General features: G+C 38.2%; 1 protein-coding gene across 1 annotated transcript; it reads right to left on the bottom strand.

The window, feature by feature from the left end:
• Positions 1-382: 382 nt before the first annotated feature.
• Positions 383-16041, bottom strand: TMEM237 (transmembrane protein 237). Its single transcript, XM_068686716.1, has 13 exons — positions 15964-16041; positions 15338-15600; positions 12953-12984; positions 11370-11426; positions 9612-9725; positions 9239-9353; positions 8599-8759; positions 7880-8003; positions 6656-6847; positions 5620-5693; positions 5041-5134; positions 4682-4803; positions 383-2817 (listed from the first exon to the last, which is right to left on the bottom strand). The coding sequence occupies exons 1-13, from the start codon at positions 16039-16041 to the stop codon at positions 2750-2752; spliced, it is 1494 nt and encodes a 497-aa protein (XP_068542817.1). The 3' UTR covers positions 383-2749.
• Positions 16042-16139: the final 98 nt, after the last annotated feature.

Below are 16139 nucleotides of genomic sequence, written 5' to 3'. Positions count from 1 at the left end.
GCAACGGGAACTTAACCGAATTTTAAATTCCAATGCGTTCTTAGGTCAAAATTCCAAATTTCAGATTTATATTTAAAAGCCATTTGAGACGCAAAGGCCTCGGCTCGAGGGGCCTGCTCTCGCCTCTCGCTAAAAGCAGGAGCCGGGCCGATTAAAGGCAGCAGTCAGATTCCCCACTTTGTACTCCCCAGTAGCTGATTAAATTCACATTTCAGAAACTAACACATCAGTCAACCTACTTGCTAGTTCTCAGGATTTCACTGCACTGCTTCAGACTGTGCAAAAGACCAGTGCAACAGCAGGAATCTGGCTGGTGGAGAGAAAAGGAAACCATTATTTACATCATCACCACCACAATTAAAGAAAAAAATGTTTTCCCCTATCATATCTTCAGAGTTTTAATACAATATATAATGTAGCATTGAGGAAAAAAAAAGACTGATTTATTTTAAACAAACTAATCATTTGGAAAGAGTACATAGTAGTACAATCATTTCTAACAGGAGTTTAGATCAGTTCTTTACTTGCTTTAGATACTTAAAAACAAGAAATTGGCACTAACATTTCTTCATTTTTCCCAACACAGAAATACCCCATTAGAAACAATGGTATGGAAATGCACAGAAACATTTCAATTAAGGCTCCTACAGTGCACGTTCTGTAATTAAATACATATTCTGTAAACTTTAAAATGTTCTAAAATTTTCCAAGTAACTACAACAAAGAAGCACTGTTAAACTCAAACTCCATTGTGAGGCTTAATGGAATGAAAAGTACCTTGAAAAATAGGTGATTAACCACCAAATTATTTACTTAAGTGTAATTTTAGATGGCAAACCTCAAACCTCATTCTTTCATGTACGTTTATACTCGGGTCTTCCAAAAAATATAAACTGGAAAGGCAAGCCTGGTTTGAAATATTGATCTCATTAAGTTAAATAATTTAATCCCTGCTCAACCATCTAAACAAACTATTATACTTCACAGTGAAAACAAATCTGGCTCCTAGTTAACATTGCTTTGTTCAAGGGATACTTAGGAGGCCAATTCCTAATAACAATTTCAGAAATTAAATCAGTGATTTCTTTCCTACACTGATTTGATCCCTTAACACTGTTGTGTCTAATCTACACACTTTATGGGGAAAATACACTTTTTATCATGCCAAGATGACAAACATCAATCAGCACAGACATTAATAATAAAATCATTATTAATCTCATCTTCAGGAGCTCAGTAATTCTGTAAACACCACATTTGAAGAAATTGTGATGCTCATTTCCCACCATGCTGGAAACCTACATGGGATCACTAAGTAGTGCCTCATCCCCTATCCCATACAGCCAAATCACAAGAACTTCCAGTATTACAGTGGCAGGGAGCAGCACCCATCTCTCCATTTTAACGTACAATGCAATGCCAGCTATAATTTAGCTCTACAGTTTTGCGAAAATAGTTAAGAACCATAACAACTGACAAAAAAAATTAATGTCTCCTTCCCACAACAAAGTGAATGCCCTAGAATACAGCCAACAGGTATAAAAAAATCTTAGACACACATTAAATAAAATAATGCAAAACTCAACACATATTAAATAAAATATACAACTAGTTTTGTGTGACATTTTCTTGGGAAATAGATTTCAAACTAGTTCTTGCCTATGTCTACTGAGGAGACTATTTCATCCTATAGCATATCCGTATTTATTCACATCTTCAGTGCTTTCATTTTGCCACTTTAGTACTGAAGAAAAAGAACAATGGCTGTCATCATCAAAAAACACCAACTGCCACTATTACCACTACATTGCTACGCAGAACACTGGTTGCTGGAGGGTTCTTGCTTTGCTTTAATAACATCACCCAATAATTTTAGTTTAGGAGAAATTTCCAATTTCATCCCAACACAAAACAACAAAAATTCTTTGGTGAGAAATCATTTTCTAGCAAAACAGGTAGAAGTAGTAATATTTTTAGCATCTGTGAAATTCAAGTTTCTTTAGAATGACCTGTGAACAACGCTATTGCTCGTACCATACAAGATAAGGATAAATCAGTTTTGTAATTGTTGTGCATCCCGACTATCAAGACATTACAGGACACACATCTTGTTGGCAAACCAAAAACACCCTACTGTATCTAAGTATTCATTAGTTGACTGAAATGCTGTGAAATTAAAAACTTTTGTTTCCTTTACCTACATCAACTCGAAAGAACTGGTTTTATCAGGATCTCTGTCAAGAGAACTAAATGAAGAAGATGAATAAATTGTTCTCTTTTAACGAAATAGCAAACAAAACCCCTGACAATCCAACCTCCTAGGTCTAGAAAATACTTTTTATGGCAATTAAAACCAAGTATTATTTTACTATGGTTGTTAATTCTTAGCTTTCTTTAACCCAAACTGCTATCAGCATGAGTAACAAAACACGGGTTGTTGAAGGTATCAGTCAAAAAAGCACTAAATAGCGAATCTTCTGTTTCCATCTATTTCCTTTGGCTGTCTACGTAGCAACATTTACTAAAGCACGTTGACTTTATGTACTAATCTACTTTATAAAACAAAAAACAGAAGTATAAAAGTTTTCAGTCACATTTGGATATTTAAAAAGTAGCATACATAAAAGATCCATCAATTATATACAATACAAAAATACATTTTTTGCTTTATGAAAGTTATAATAAATGGTTACAACACAGCATGTGTTGAGCCATCAGTTAGTTACAACTGCAAGGTGCGTGCTCCACACTATGGCTGGACTCTGGGTATGATATCTCCCTGGGGAAATTCCTCGATTTCAGCATGAAACATCAGTTCTAAAAGAGAGAGAAGAATTTGTTTTTCTTGAAGAAGTTTTACCTGGATATAATTTCATTGTTCCAGAGAATTTCTCTGGAATTTCCTGAAGCCTCATGGTTTTCTTCCCAGTCATAATATCAGCAACTCAGTAATGGGAAGAGCTACCACTGTCTGTAGAAAACTATTGTTGCTCCCCCTAATTAACAGAATTGGTGACAACATTAGCAGCTGATAATAGGAAATATCATCCTGCATTCAGCCTGGACACTTAAATAGATATCTGAAAGTAGACTGAGGGATTGTTGAAGTTCAGAGTGTCAGAACTAGGAAGGAAGATCTCTGTTTAGAGCCCATTCATTTATGGATGTAAATGCCCTGTGGATCCCAGCATAAGTTTGCAACACTAGAACCCACGACAGAAAGTACGATTTATGATATTGCTCACAGCTAGTTGTCACCAAGGTAGTCAGGTACAGGAAACTGCTTAAGGTCAGCAATGAGGAACTGTTGAGAAATTCAGCTGGGCATGCTAAGCAGCTGACGGGGTAGTCCTTGCGGAGTTTTATGCTGCTGGGGGCAGTTTTCTCTTCTCTGTGTTCCTTTACACATGTACTGCACCCTCAGCATGGGTGTACTTTCTCGCTTGCTAACAGCACATTCAGCATATAGACCAGGTTGTGTTTGCCAACAAGCTGTCAACAAGGTAAGATCACACAAAAATCTGCACGTGCAACAGTGCAGTTTTATCTACTCAAGTGTGAGATTCACACACTTATTTTTACTATGCCATCCTTAGGAGATTAACATTTTTCTACTATTTCTGATAGGAAAAAATCCTAACAGAATTTTTCTTTTGAAATTTTTGAAGCAGATTTTCTAATCCTTGTTGGCACCTGTAAACTTCTTAAATCTCATTAAAAAATTGACTAAATCCTGCCACTGCCACCCTTGAATAAGCCTGTATTATTTTTTAAATGGCTTAAAATACAATTTAGACATCTATTAAAAAGTTTATGTTCAATGATTGTAAAGGCTGCCAACCACGGTTGTTTAAAAAAAAAAAAAGTCATTGAGTTACTAGAAATAAGCGGAGTAACTGAGGCCAACTGAAATAAAGAATTGGTAAATTAGAATTCTAAAGTAATCTGAAGAAACACGTTTAATCTTCTTTGGCCTCCCAAACACAAATTTTGTGCTTCAACTCATGATGCTCTTTGGTATAAGTTGACTTACAGCTAATACTTAAAATTTGTGTGTACAACACGAATTGAAGTCACAGGCTACATGCATTTAATAGGAAAGCTTAGTAATGATACACCTTTTGGATCCAAGCTCCAACAACAAAAGGAAGAAGGCTCAGCATGTAGCAAAGTTGCTTCTAAGAAAGGGGATGACCTGCTTGCCCCTTCTTCCAACCATGACCACAAGTACTCCTCATTTGATGCCCTGTTCTGCAAGCTCAAATTTTACTTTTCAAAGCTTGGGAGTTCCCAAAACTACTGCATTGTTCTGTTGAAAATAATATACAGGTGAACTCAAAATGCACTCAGCATTTGCAAAAGGAGCATTAGTAACACTGGAGAATTTTCTAAAACAGAAGCAGAATGAATACATTTTAAACATTCTTTTTTGTTGTTGTTGTTAAAATTAATTTTCTTTCTAAGAAGAAAAGACAAATATTTTCAAGTTTCAAAAATCAGCCAGGAGAAACAAGGCTTTTCTTTCCTTTTTAATAACTGCTGCTTCTTTAGAAGATCACACACAGACATCAGCACCCTAAGAAGCATTTGCTTTTAAAAGTTGCTAGTCCTGAACACCCAATGCAGAGCAGAGCTGATAAAAGACCAAATAAACAACATTTAGCCTATTAGTATTTCCTACCTTCACTATGGTCTAGCTCTGGTCGGTAAGACAAGAAGATCCAACTTGCCCCAACTAGAATAGACACTACCAGATTCACCACAATCCATGGCTGAAGAATTTCTTCCTCTGTACCTGCTATCCTGAGAAAAGTACATCAACCAATTAGTCACGTTACACACTGGTACATAGGTGTTACAATAATTTCAGCAGAGTATCATAAAAAAACAACTTGCTAAGCTAGGTGTAAAAACACAGCTACTACTACCATCCTGATGGTCTTTCATTACAAAGGCCTGTTAAGGAAAGTGGATTCCAAAGACAGCAACTCAGCTAAGAAACCCCATTAGATCACAGAAGTAATTTACTAGGTTTCTTACCAGATGCTGCCATTTTCCGAAGGTGGTGTGTAGAGGTTAATTCTGTCACATGTCATCTGCTGACTTAAGGATAAGATAAGAGCAGTGAAGTACACTGGAAGAAATTGAATTAGTAATGTTAGGTATAAAGCAAAACAAAACAAAAAATGCTGTCTTATCATGACATGGTAATTATCACTACATTTTCTTTCATTTCACTCCACTGCTTCCAGTGATACTGCCTCCTTTAGCTCATTCTCTCTTTTTCAGAACTCTCCTCAAATCTGGGAATTTTGACCCATCAAAGTCGGGTTTCTGCACTTTTGCAATCTATCAGCTACATCAAAGGTGTCATCTTGTGATTCATTTTTTGCTACTTTTATGTTCTGTATTCAGAAGTGGGAAAAGAACCATCTCAGCAATAGCCCTGCTAATGCTATTGCAAATGCTTTAAAAATATGCAGTGTTCACAGCCCTTGAATGCTATTTTCAACTACTTAGAAAATAACCATAGAGGAAAAATGTAATGAAAATAGAACGTAGGATTTATCCAGTTACTTTATCTTCAGAGCAACTTCCTATCCCCTTCAGGATACTTACAGAATGAAGCTATTGCTGCTGGGTCTAGGGTAAGAAAACCCCTCAGCGCAACTGATGCTTTCGCCAAATCAATCCTGATTACAAAAAAAAAAAAAAGATTCATTAACACAGCCCAATAGGATAATAATATTGTTCCTCTAACAGTATTCTATTTTCTTTTAACTCTTTTTTGAGATACCTTTTTCTGTCTCTTTTGTGTCTTAATACACAACTATATTGCACACACATGCAATGATCCTTACTATGCCAAACCCAAGAAAGTTTGAAACTAAGGAGGATGTTCCATGAGTTTTGTAACTTTCTCACTGCAGTCATTTCTGGAACAGGGAGAATCTGGAGAGATCTGTGCTCTCTCTAATCCTTGCATTCATTTATTCATTTCAGTGTCCCCAAAACAAACTCAGTTATGCTAATGTAACTGCTTGCAAAGCTTACACTGGTACAGGAGCAATTAGGAATAAATCAGGCCTCCTCCCTGCCACAATTCATTGAAAAAAGGACACAATTTCTTCCATAAAACAGACTCCTCCCCTGGCTTACCATGAAAACAATCTGTCATTAGAAACACCTATGAAACTACTCTGCTTATGGTCTCTTTGTTCATCTTTCTGTTCATTCCCACTCTTGAGCAATAAGGCTCAAGAAACCCCAGCTGAGCTGGGAAAACTGTTTATAAAGCCATGTGGCAAACCTAGCTGGGGAGTAGATTCACATGAAAAGTAACTTGACAGAAAGAGTAGTTGTTCCACACCCCTCTGCCCCATAAAAACCATCAGCTCTCCTATTTGATTCACCTCCTGATTACACAGACAGCACAAGTACATTGATACAAGTCAACAGGTAATGGACAGAAATCAGTAACATAAGACTGAATGCAGAAGGACACCTTTTAACTATACAGCCATCCATGTGTAAAATCATTCTCCAAGTGTATTGCATTAAATTATCAACAGCAGATCAAAATAAGCCAGACAAAGAAGGAAAGAACATATTGCATACAAGTTACACATGCCTCCCAAATACAAACAGATTTTACCTGTCAAAGGCTGAGACTGTGCTGATAGACAGCAACAAGTAGAACAAACTTTGAGCTGGGTATGCTAGAGCCTTATATTGCTGGAGCAGGTTAGAAACTGTGGAAAGTTGATTTCCTGCCAAAATGTAGATAACAATGATATTCCATACAGCATACCCAGCAAGAAAGCCGTGGGTAAAGAGTCCGATCACCCTGAATGGACAAAAGAACATTAGAAAAGTTTAATGCCTTCAATTAAAGAACTACAGACAGAAAAGGCCTATGAATCCACCCTTTCAACCCTGCTGCCAAGACAGGTTGTTTCTGAGTGCTTTTTCTGATCTATTTTTTAAAATCCTACATGATGGGACTTATGCTTCCTCCCTTGACAGACTGCACTGGCACCTGAGCTGTCAACCAAGAAAAAACAGTTTTCACTGATACTATTGCTAGTTCCCATTTTTACTGCTCCAGGAGTCAAATACTTTCACTCCACACACTCTTCCATTTTACCTATACCTACTCAAGACCACTGCCCCTTTCACCTATACAAGACTTCATAATCAGTCCTTGAGAGAGAGTCAGCCTTTTCAGAATTTCCTCAAGCTGTCATTACCCTCCTTGCTAACAAAAAGGTGAAAAGCAAGCACAGGTTTCCAAGTAGAAGACACCAGAGATATGAAAATGGATGTCATCTTCCCATTCTGTATCATAACACAACCACTTGTATAAAAATTCATTTTTTGCTACTGTGTGCAAACTTATGCCCAGTCCAGTTTCACTCCTCCCTCTATTTTACCAAGCAAGATTTTTCATTGGGAACCATCTCAATGCAGCTATTTTCATTCTGGTCATATTGTAGCTGATGAATCTCACAACACTTTTCACAACACTTTTTTCACAACACTTTTTTTAGTAGGTCCCCAGTATTTCTGTTATCATATTAGTCTCTTTCAATTCAGATTTTCTCTGAATCTTTGCAATACAGCTTTCTTAGTTGGCTCCAGCTTGTTATTCTTTTTACATGTTGCATTTCACATATGGCATCTTGACTAGAAACAGCTATTATTGTCAGGAAAAATAGCTAAAGGACTGAAAAGCCTTATACCAGCTGCATCCCCAACCACCACCTATCAGAAATATTCAACAGAAATAAAGATATATCACAATGATAGAAAAAAGGAGCTAACTTCTCAAGAAGAAATAAAAATACTGCTTATTTACATCAAAATGTTAATCTATCACCTGAAACTTCGGTGCACTGAGAGGGCGACATCTCTAGTGGTCCATGAAGCCTTCACATCCATAAGTACATTGATATTTTCAGTGGTTTTAATCAATTCTGCACGGTCAGCTGCTTGAAAACGCCCTAGATGGATGAGGAAATTAATTTTAGAGAATACTGTTACCTTCATCCATTATTTCTATACTAATGCTTGAACTTCCTCCTGTGAAAAAGTATCAAAATTTCCATCAGATTTCTTCCCACTTCCTAGCCTCTGTCAGCTTACGTTCATATCAGGATGCCTTTGTCAGTGTGATATACCCTGATAGATCAGGCTATGGATTTACAAATGTGCAGCACACTTTGTGTAATTACTTAGTGTTCCCTGATACAAAACAAACAAAAAAAACTTTTGGTTGAAAGATTTTTTGAAATACAGTAAATACTTTCTTCTCAATATACTGAGACAGTATTAAGTTAAATAAGCTCAGTTCTGTACTATCAAATAGCCTTTTTCTTCCACAGAATTCAAAAATTTAACTATACATGCCAGCAGAACAACACTAACATTCACTGTTGAATAATTATAACGTGTATTTACTTGGAAAGATATTTTTTTCCTGGAAAAGTTGCTCTTTAAATTCCTCCCAGTGGTACAATACTTGGATTTTCAATACAATTATGCATTTTTTAATTGCAAGAATTTCCTTAAATTACTTAAATCACATGATACACTTACGATTTTTTTCAACAAACACCTTGCTAACAGGCTGGCTAACTCCAGTGGGAGCAGCAAACACAGGCTGCTGATCTGGGCTCTTTCTGTGCTCATCTTCAATGATGTCTTCCTCCTCCACCTCCAGCTCATTGGAACAGTGCATTTCTGCTGGCCGAGGTTTCCTATTATCACAGGACATACAAAGGAGCAGAAAAAGAAGTAAAATTTTAATGCTGAAGACTGCTATGAACTTTTAACATGTCTAACTTGACTGACAAGAACCGATTAAAAGGACTAAAATTATCATGGAGTTAGCTAACTAAAATTATAAAGCTAATCCTTAATTTTTGGGGTTTTCTTTCAATTTAGATACCTTCTTGTGTCAAAACACCTAGGTGGGAAGAAATACCTACCAAGAGATTAACAATTAAAAAAAAAATACATACAAACTAAATACAAACTGTAATGCACCAGGCATGCATAAATCAAACAAGTGGAGGAAGTTAGATCCTAGCCCTGGAAGGGACGGCATGCATACAGTTTATTTTACAAGCTGAATGGTATCATGGACATCTTTGTAATGTGACACAGTAAAATGTTAATCAGCCATTTTCACTACTGCAGGTATTTCAAATCATAAGCTATACAAGTTTCCTCTCACTTTGTTCTTTTTCTCTGTTTGCGGATCACTGTTTCTTCAGCTTCAGGAATATCCATGCCTTTTCCATTCTGAAATAAGGATGCAACATTCTTCTGGGTAAAAGAGGTCTCAGAATCTGAAAATTTAAAATAAGATACATGAAAATTGTACAGCTTTCATAGAACTGGAAATACATTCACTTAAATGCATAAATAGTTATTATATAAAACACCAAACTTAAAATCAGAAACCGAAACTCTAAGCTACGATTCACTCAGAGTACCTTCAGCTTTTACAAAAGTATCTGATTTGAAATGTTTTAAACCAAAATGCAAATTGGCCAGTCATATTTCTGTCATTGATTTTTTTTTCAGGCTACAGTTGTTTCACATACCAGTAGGCACTTTCTTCTTTTTGCGTTTCCTCTGAGGAGGGACATCATGAGGTTCAGGAGTTAGGGGCTCACTGCTTTCAGACTGCCGACGAACAGTTGCTTGGACAATGCCATCTGAAAAGTGTAAGAAAAGCTCCAGCAACCTCAATTTAGAGACACTGAGAACACATAATAAAAGTTGCTATTTGCTATATTGTGCAGAATATCTATGCTTGCTCAGCTTACAGCTGATGAAAATGTATTGGCCAGTAAATATAAGAGTTGGGAAGCAAATATGGTAATAAGATTATACAAGGTGAAAACACACAGCACATTTCACCCTGACAATTTCATGCCGGGAGGAAATGTAAGTATCCAAGAAGTAGCATGATTGAAATTTGGGTATATAACTGAGGACTGACTGAATGGAATCTAACACAGGAAAGAGCAATTCCTCTATAATTTTCCTTTCTATATGCAAAGATAATACTGAAAAGGACAGAAAAATTAACAGTTTGTTACAAGATGATTCACTCAGACAGATAAACATTAAGGCAAATTAGTGTAAAAAGGGAAAATCAAATTAATTGCTAAACAAACAGCCCTAGGATACAGGAGGAGCAGGGAAAAAAAAGCAATGCTGAAGAATGTTAACTCCAGTCTGAGAGAAGAATTACTCCACTTTGGAGAAACTAAATTTCCTTGAGAGGTTAACATGAAATTTCATCAAATATTCTAGCAGCAGTAGCATCAATTTGCATTATTTGATGTAGAAAGACAAGCCTTTTTATAGTACTTTCAAGTACTGCAGTTTTTATCAATACCAACTGAATCTACCTTTGTTTTCACTTCAAGTAACAGGTTTCCCCACCTTTTATAGAGTTTTACTGTGCTAAAATGCAAAACTAACCAGCAAAATAATGGCCAAAGTCAATTGGCCATAACTCAGCTTACTAAGAAAAAATCACAAAACTTCATCCTTGGGAAGCCCTGCTAGCAACAGCTGTACTTATTGCATTCAACAGCTTTACAATGAGTCTGCCATTACATACCCTTCTAACCAAATAAAGGTTTACTTATCAAACCGTCACATGGTCCCAAGTCAACTGATTTAAAGAAATCTAGTAAATCTTATGAAAACATTTTGCATTATCAAAACAGATCAGGCTTGTAATTTTGTTTAAAAGGGTATCTTTATTCAGCAGATCCACTTCTTGTAAAAATACAAAGCTCTCGTGTTAGTCGTATTTCAGACTTTTAACACTCAGAAGATAATAGAACAGTCAACTTGTAACTTTATTTGGCCTAGAACTTCTTGAGACAATATGTTAAATGAGTTTCATTTAAATTCATACAAAAAAAATCAAGCGCTTAACACACTCAACATTGAAAGCAGCTTACAGATGGAAGTGACTATTTAGTGAAGTATCATAAATTTTTAGAAAGGAAAAAAAAGATGAATAAATATCAAAACTTTTTTTTTTTTCAGTTCAGTATCAAAATTTGCTCTATTAGCAGTACTGAGAATGGACCTAGGGAAAAAGAGGATTGAAGTTACTTCTGCTAGCATTACAGACTTGTTCTAAAAAGACAGACAGCGCTGTAAGCAAAAAAAGAATGCGGACGTACAACATAAAATCAATTATTATAAATTAGCTGAGAAGAACATTATTCAAAACCAGCACAAGATTGAAAAACGTGCATCTGTCAAGAGCTTTGCTACAGTGTAGGTCTCACCCAGGATTACAAATCCAGTTTTCAGTCTTGGCAGGACCTTACCTAATGGAGTCTTTCCTTTGGGTTTTCTTCTTTTGGGACGACTGAGTGGAATTTCATCTGCAGAACATAAAACACAAGTCTAGCTACACAACATGGAGAAACCTCCGTTTCCCTTTTTTTTTAACGGTCATACGATTTCAAGTTCAGAAAGTTAGTCCTTTTTACAAGTAAAGGCATCCTTTACCTTTTACAGATAAGATGACAATTCACCAATTTACACAAGCAGTTAGGGTACAGAAGATAGTAGGAAAACAAGATACAAAACCTTCTTAAGTGCGACGGAGGTTAAATATGCATACGCACGTGTTAAATGAAAAACTGAAATATTTTGAATAATGATCTGAAGAATAAAAACCCTGTTTAGAGCACATTGACAACATTCCAGTTACCTTGATTCCATATGGAAATAGAAATCAGTAACGAGAACAAAGAAAAATACTAGATAATTATCACTGTGGTAGTCCAGGTATCCATGCAATTTACATGATTATCAGCCTGAATTTAGGAAAAGCATAAGGACCCATCTTTAAAGAGAGGATTAAGTGACACCAAAAGGAACTATTGATGTTTACGATTCTCTTTTTTGCCACAATAACTCACCCTGGTTTCCTCTTCACATTTAAGAAGAAAGGTGTTGAAGAGCAGTGTAAAAGGAACAAAGGTAGAGAAGAAAGTTAGTTTTGAATCAATTGCAATTCATGAAATTGACATTCTCACTACTTTTTATTATTATTAATTTCCTTATCCTCACCCCAATTTCTTTTTATGAGCAATTGTGTACAACGGGGTTAAGTGCACAAAGCAATCATCAAGACTCAACGCTTTGTGACTGTGCACAGTTTCTCAGTTGGCTAGCTGTAGATCAGATTAGAAACTGTAATCACCTGGATAATTAAAACTCATCTTACTGCTTGGTATGTAACAAACCAACAAAAGAAGTTACGAAACATTTGAACACACACAGTACTAAAAACACACTGCCTTTATACATTGTCAAAATATCACATTTGCCTTACGGTACTTTGAAGGAATCTCATTCACCACACCATAAAAAACTATTTAATTGCCTTTCTTTACCCATTGCCCATTAGGATGCTGGAAAAAAATCACAAATTTCTTCCTATACACTATGAAAAAGTGATAGACGCCTATAACCCCATTTGATAATATCTAGTCTAAATTCAAAAATTCCTATTATGAAGGATTTGTAATTTAAATAAACTACAGAACATGAAACAAAGCAAAGATCGAGTTAAGAAGAAATTGAAAGGAAGGACATCAATAACACTGAAGTAGATGTTAATAAAACTGAATCTGCTATTTATCAAAATCTTTTTAAAGAGTTTACCTCTCTGAATATTAAAAATGAGATAATAAATTTTCTCAGCCTCAGTGAAACTTTAAAATGCTTTGTATTCCTTGTAAGGGATTCTAGAACAACAAAGTATCAAGAAAAGCAAGTGTTTTTAAAGCCATTATGGCTACACAGATATTTGTTAAAACTAATTTTTCTTCATTTCATTACCTTTAAAAACATAGCAGTACAGAACCATGATCAACTCCACAGAATGACCTGATCTTACCTTGGCACTGGAGGGAGGGCACGCGGGGGACACTGAAAGGCAAAAGAGACAAAAGTCAGCTTCTGTCAGTGTGAAACCACCTCTTTTCTGAGCGCCTGTTAAACTACTCCACAGAAAACAGCTCCTTCCAGACACGGTCTCAACATACCAAATGTGTTTTGCTACCTATGCTTCTGAAACCAGATTCTAAGCACCTCATACATAATCAGGCACACACATACATGAACAGTGAGAAACTCCTGGTGGACATGTTTCACAGACGTCATACAGCATGTTCTTAGCACAGTTCTGATGGGCACTGCACAGGGGACATTTGCCTAACAGCTATGTGTGAGGTGCAGCTTGCATTTCACCCTCACTTCAGTAATTTTCATAGTGCATAGAAGGTACAGCATTCACTGGTACAGCTTGCCAGTCATTTTACTTAAATAACAAAATATTGCAGTAACTTACATAACTGATACACTTGCACAGTGTATATCATGAGCACCGTATTTTCTATTAATGAAGTTGTAAATTTAGAACAGAGCAATACTGAATTATAAGAAAAAAATCTAAAATAAACTTATTTATAGAAAAGACTTATGAACTTTTGCAAATATTTACCAAGAGGTTAAATGTAACTAAAAGCAAGTATATCCTGTTAACAACCCAGAACTCTTATGCTGGATGATTTCTTCACCTAGGAAAAGGAAGGTAATTTCAGATTTTGTATTATATAATTGTATTTAACAGGTACACAGAAGAACTACTTCCCATGTTCCAAAAATTCAGTTGATACCAGAAATAAAAAAGACTGTACAACTGGCAAGACTCAAGGATCCAAAAACTTACCACTTGTTTTTTTCCCATATCATCTGAAACTCTTCCCTGCAAGAGGCACCGTGAACAGTTCTCTACTCCTGATGCTGCTCACGCTGAACCTCTGCTAATTCTGAACTAAAAATAAGCTTCTAGCAGCCAGGATTAGCTGGATTTGAACCTTCTTGCCCCCGGGCTAGGGTCCAGTACTACTCCTGTTTGAAATGACTGCAGTTTGCTCTGTGAGTTTTCCATTGCAGCAAGAGGATGTCCTAAAATGTCCTAAATGCTGCCTGTACTGAATGGCAGGATTCCATATGCTGGTGAAGGTTCAAGTGAGCAAGCGCTCCTAGGTTTGCTTACCTTACGGAAATGAAACGCCTTGTGTAAGGAAGCACTTGCAGGATTAAGTCTCCAGTCTCTAACCTGGATTTTGGCCATGCGAAGACTGACAGCAAGTGCTACTCACACAGGTAAGGAGCAGCATACCCTGACCAGCATCCAGCAGTGGCCAGCACTGCTCTCACCATACAGGCACACAATAAGGGAGAAAAAATATTGACAAAATTTGAGCTCAGAGCTCATTGCTTTTATTGATTCCTACATTTTTTGTGGTAGTGATTGTGAATTCCCTAGAATATTTGATATTTTCAAAAAGTAAAGTGTGAGAGCTTTTATGCAGCATTCATTGCCTGTGCAGTAGTGTGTCTCTACTCAGTTACCTTCTGCAAAACAAGTGAAAAGAAAATGAGTTTCTGTATCATTTATTTTTGACAACAAAGGAAATCACATGCAAGCAGCTACTGGCTAATACTCGTCTGTTCTACCTGTATGAAAGTCCTCAACTCTGCCACATACATAAGAGCTTTATTTCCTTGAAGTTTCCAGTTTCTCAGAATTTGAAGGAACTCACTGCAAACTCCACAGAAAAGGTGAGTTTGGGTGCAGGTTTCCAGGGATGTTCTGTTACTGACAGGAGCTGCTGACCAGCCTGCCACAAAGCGCACGCTCACTGCCTCACTGGGTAGCTGGATCCACAGGCAGTTGGCAACAAGCCTGGGAACTCTCACTCAGGAAAAAAAAAATCTACGCAGCTCCCCGGGTGGTCTGTTCAGAAATGCAGAGCAAAAAACACCTTTACTTTCAAGCTCAGCTCACATAAAACGGCACCAAGCAGCTGCATTTCCTCTGTGAGGGCGGCGAGGGGAGCTGCTCTCCTCAGGGCTGCCAAGGGGGCAATCATTCCAACTCGCAGGTTTAAGAACCCTTAACCGCTCTTTACACGTTTCAAGCTTTCCGCGCACCTTTCTTTGCCAACGTGCACGAAGGAGAACACGAAAACAACCAGGAAGCCTTTGTCCACGCCCTCAGCCGAGGCGGGCAGCAGCGGGGGGACAGCGGCAGAGCGGGGACGCGGCGCCGCACCTCCCGCCTCAGCGCTCCGGCGGGCACCGGGCCGGCCCCTCCCCAGCACACCGCGGCCCCAGTCAGAGGATGAGGGCGAGGCCCCGGCCACCGGTCCCCAGCCGCCCTCCCGGTTGTTACAGCCGCCCCGCGCCCGCCCCGGCCCCACGGCGCCCTCACCCGGTTGGGGCTCTTCCCCGTCCCCGCCTTCGCCATGGCCGCGCCCGCCGCCGCCGCCGGTCTCCCGGGCGCCGCGGGGAGGAGCCGGGGCTCGCTTCCGCCACGCCTCGGCCCGGCCGTGCCGCCACCGGGCGGGGAAAGCGAAATGAAGGGAAAAAAACGAAAAAAACAGCCCAGGGAATAAACGCCACAGAGGCACCGTTAGGGGCGGCTGCCTCTCCGTTTCTGAGCGGCACAGCCGGCACCGGGCCTTCCCTCTCTGCCTGTACTCACCCCACAGCCTGGGGACGGGGGGGCTCTGCTCTTTCCACGTTTGCTAGGTCTGACTTTACAACATGCAGACATGCCGCTAGCTGCAAGAGGTGGTTTGGAGGAGGCTTGCTATATGAATACTGTCTCTAGCCTGTGAAACTTGCTCGTGTAGATTTTCTCCAACCTGAGCTGAGCCCCCTTCAGAGGGCAATATACCTGTAATGCGAGATGAAGAGAGTAAGAAACGTTTGTCATAAGCACTGCACCATTTGGTGAAGAGATGGTGCTGCTTTAGATTAAAGCAAGAAGTGAAAAGGGGCTTCAGAGTCTGCGTCCTTCTTTAACAAATCTATATTGTAGCAGTTTTTACTCACTTGAGGTGAGTAAAATGCTACACGTACTATGAGGATAACTGGTGTTTCTACAGCCACTTTTCTTGTGGCTGAGACCATGATGCTCCTGTCTTAAGAAGTAAACATGACAAGTAGCAAACATACCTTTATAAATAATACTCTTTGCTCAAATAGATCCTGCTAAGAAAAAATATATT

The sequence above is a fragment of the Anas acuta genome, chromosome 6 (assembly GCF_963932015.1).
Source record: "Anas acuta chromosome 6, bAnaAcu1.1, whole genome shotgun sequence".
Lineage (NCBI taxonomy): Eukaryota > Metazoa > Chordata > Aves > Anseriformes > Anatidae > Anas > Anas acuta.
The sequence above is the reverse complement of the archived record's forward strand: the minus strand, read 5'-3'. Positions and strand labels throughout refer to the sequence as shown.